This window comes from Coptis chinensis, chromosome 6, assembly GCF_015680905.1.
Source record: "Coptis chinensis isolate HL-2020 chromosome 6, ASM1568090v1, whole genome shotgun sequence".
NCBI classification, from domain to species: domain Eukaryota; kingdom Viridiplantae; phylum Streptophyta; class Magnoliopsida; order Ranunculales; family Ranunculaceae; genus Coptis; species Coptis chinensis.
The window spans coordinates 39,768,119-39,769,843 of NC_141461.1; the positions used below are offsets into that span (position 1 = coordinate 39,768,119).

The following is a 1,725-nucleotide window of genomic DNA, read 5'->3' on the forward strand; positions in this document are numbered from 1 at the left end:
AATAGAGGCAACATCCTACGCCAAAAAATGCAGCAAATGCCAGAGACATGTTAGGCTAATTTTCGCTCCGAATGAACCCCTACACAAAATCTTCATCCCATGGCCCTTTGCAATGTAAGGGATGGACATTGTTGGAGCAATGCCATTAGCACTAGGGAAGCGACGATTCATGTTAGTCGCCACTGATTACTTTACAAAATGGGTAGAGGCAGTAGCCCTCCAACAGATAAAGGAAGTCCAAGTAATAAAGTTCATATGGGAAAACATAATTTGTAGGTTTGGCTTACCGTACAAAATTATTGCGGACAATGGGCCACAGTTTCGTGGTTCAAAGGTCAAGGCATTTTTGCAATCATATAGGGTCAAGCAAGGATTCTCAACACCAGACAACCCAGGCAGAAGCGTCTAACAAATGCATTATGGATAACCTTAAGCGCAAATTGGAGGACAAAAAGGGAAAATGGGAAGAAGAACTGAACAGTGTACTCTGGGCTTATAGAACAACTCTGCGGAGTTCAACAGAGGAATCCCCTTTCGCATTATCATATGGAATGGAAGCAGTGATACTGCCTGAGATGGTGGCTACGACTACTAAGTCTAAAGCAGTAGAATCTGGACTCAATGAAAAGATAATCGGTGTGGACTTAGTATTAGCAGAAGAAGTAAGGGCCAATGCGCGAATGAAATTGATAAATTATCATAGGAAGATTCAAGCCAAGTACAACAAAGGTACAAAGGAGAGAGCCTTCAAGATAGGAGACATGGTGTTAAGAAGGGTCAAGAGGGGTTCTACGGAGCCCAATGAAGGAAAACTGGGGAAGGACCGTATCATATCATCGGCGTAGGGCCAAATGGGACTTATAAGCTCAAAAGAAACAATGGAGAAGAGATTGACAAATTGTGGAACATAAGGGTGTTGAATTTTTTTTATAAGTAATGGATGGTAGTACCTCCTCCTTGAAAGAAGTCTGTGACCTGGACATGTACATATTATCTAGATACATCGATATATACAAGATGTTCAATGTTGATTATCGTAAAAGTGTTATGGTGTCTTGCAAATGAGATATAAGAAAAATGATATTATCTAGATTATGTTTTATAGGGGGCAAATATTAGTCATCCCCAGACTTGGTATGGTACGCCAGTCCGAATCAAAGTTGGGGGGTAGATATTAGTTGTCCCCAGATTAGGCATGGTATGCCAATCCGAATCAAAGCTGGGGGCAGATATTAGTTGTCCCCAGACTAGCATGGTACCCCAGTCCAAATCAAAGTTAGGGGACAGATATTAGTTGTCCCCGGATTAGGCATGGTACGCCAATCCGAATCAAAGCTGGGGGCATATATTAATTGTCCCCGAACTAGGCATGGTGCGCTGGTCCAAATCAAAACTGGGGGCAAATAGTAGTTGTCCCTGGACTAGGCATGGTGTGCTGGTCAGAATCAAAACTGAAGGCTAGGCATAGTACGCCAATTCATACATAATAAACTGAGAAGATATCATGCTAGACATGACTCGTAACTTAGAAACACAACTAGGGGCAAACACTTGTAGTCCCTATCAAATAAATTGATTCAGCAAGAATAATACGTGTAATCTGATATGAATAACTTGATAGCATTATATTTGGCAAAAGATACGAATAAATGCAATTATATGAAAATAGTACGCTGCCATTCTGTATCACAGAATTGCCGCGGTACTAGGGGGCAAAGGTGGGTT

The 1,725-nt window shown here is 41.5% G+C and overlaps 1 protein-coding gene across 1 annotated transcript; it reads left to right on the forward strand.

Moving 5' to 3' along the window:
• The first annotated feature begins 308 nt into the window (after positions 1 to 308).
• LOC147492942 (uncharacterized) lies at positions 309 to 845 on the forward strand. The gene has a single exon (XM_086567701.1). The coding sequence runs from the start codon at positions 309 to 311 to the stop codon at positions 843 to 845; it is 537 nt and encodes a 178-aa protein (XP_086423827.1).
• Positions 846 to 1,725: the final 880 nt, after the last annotated feature.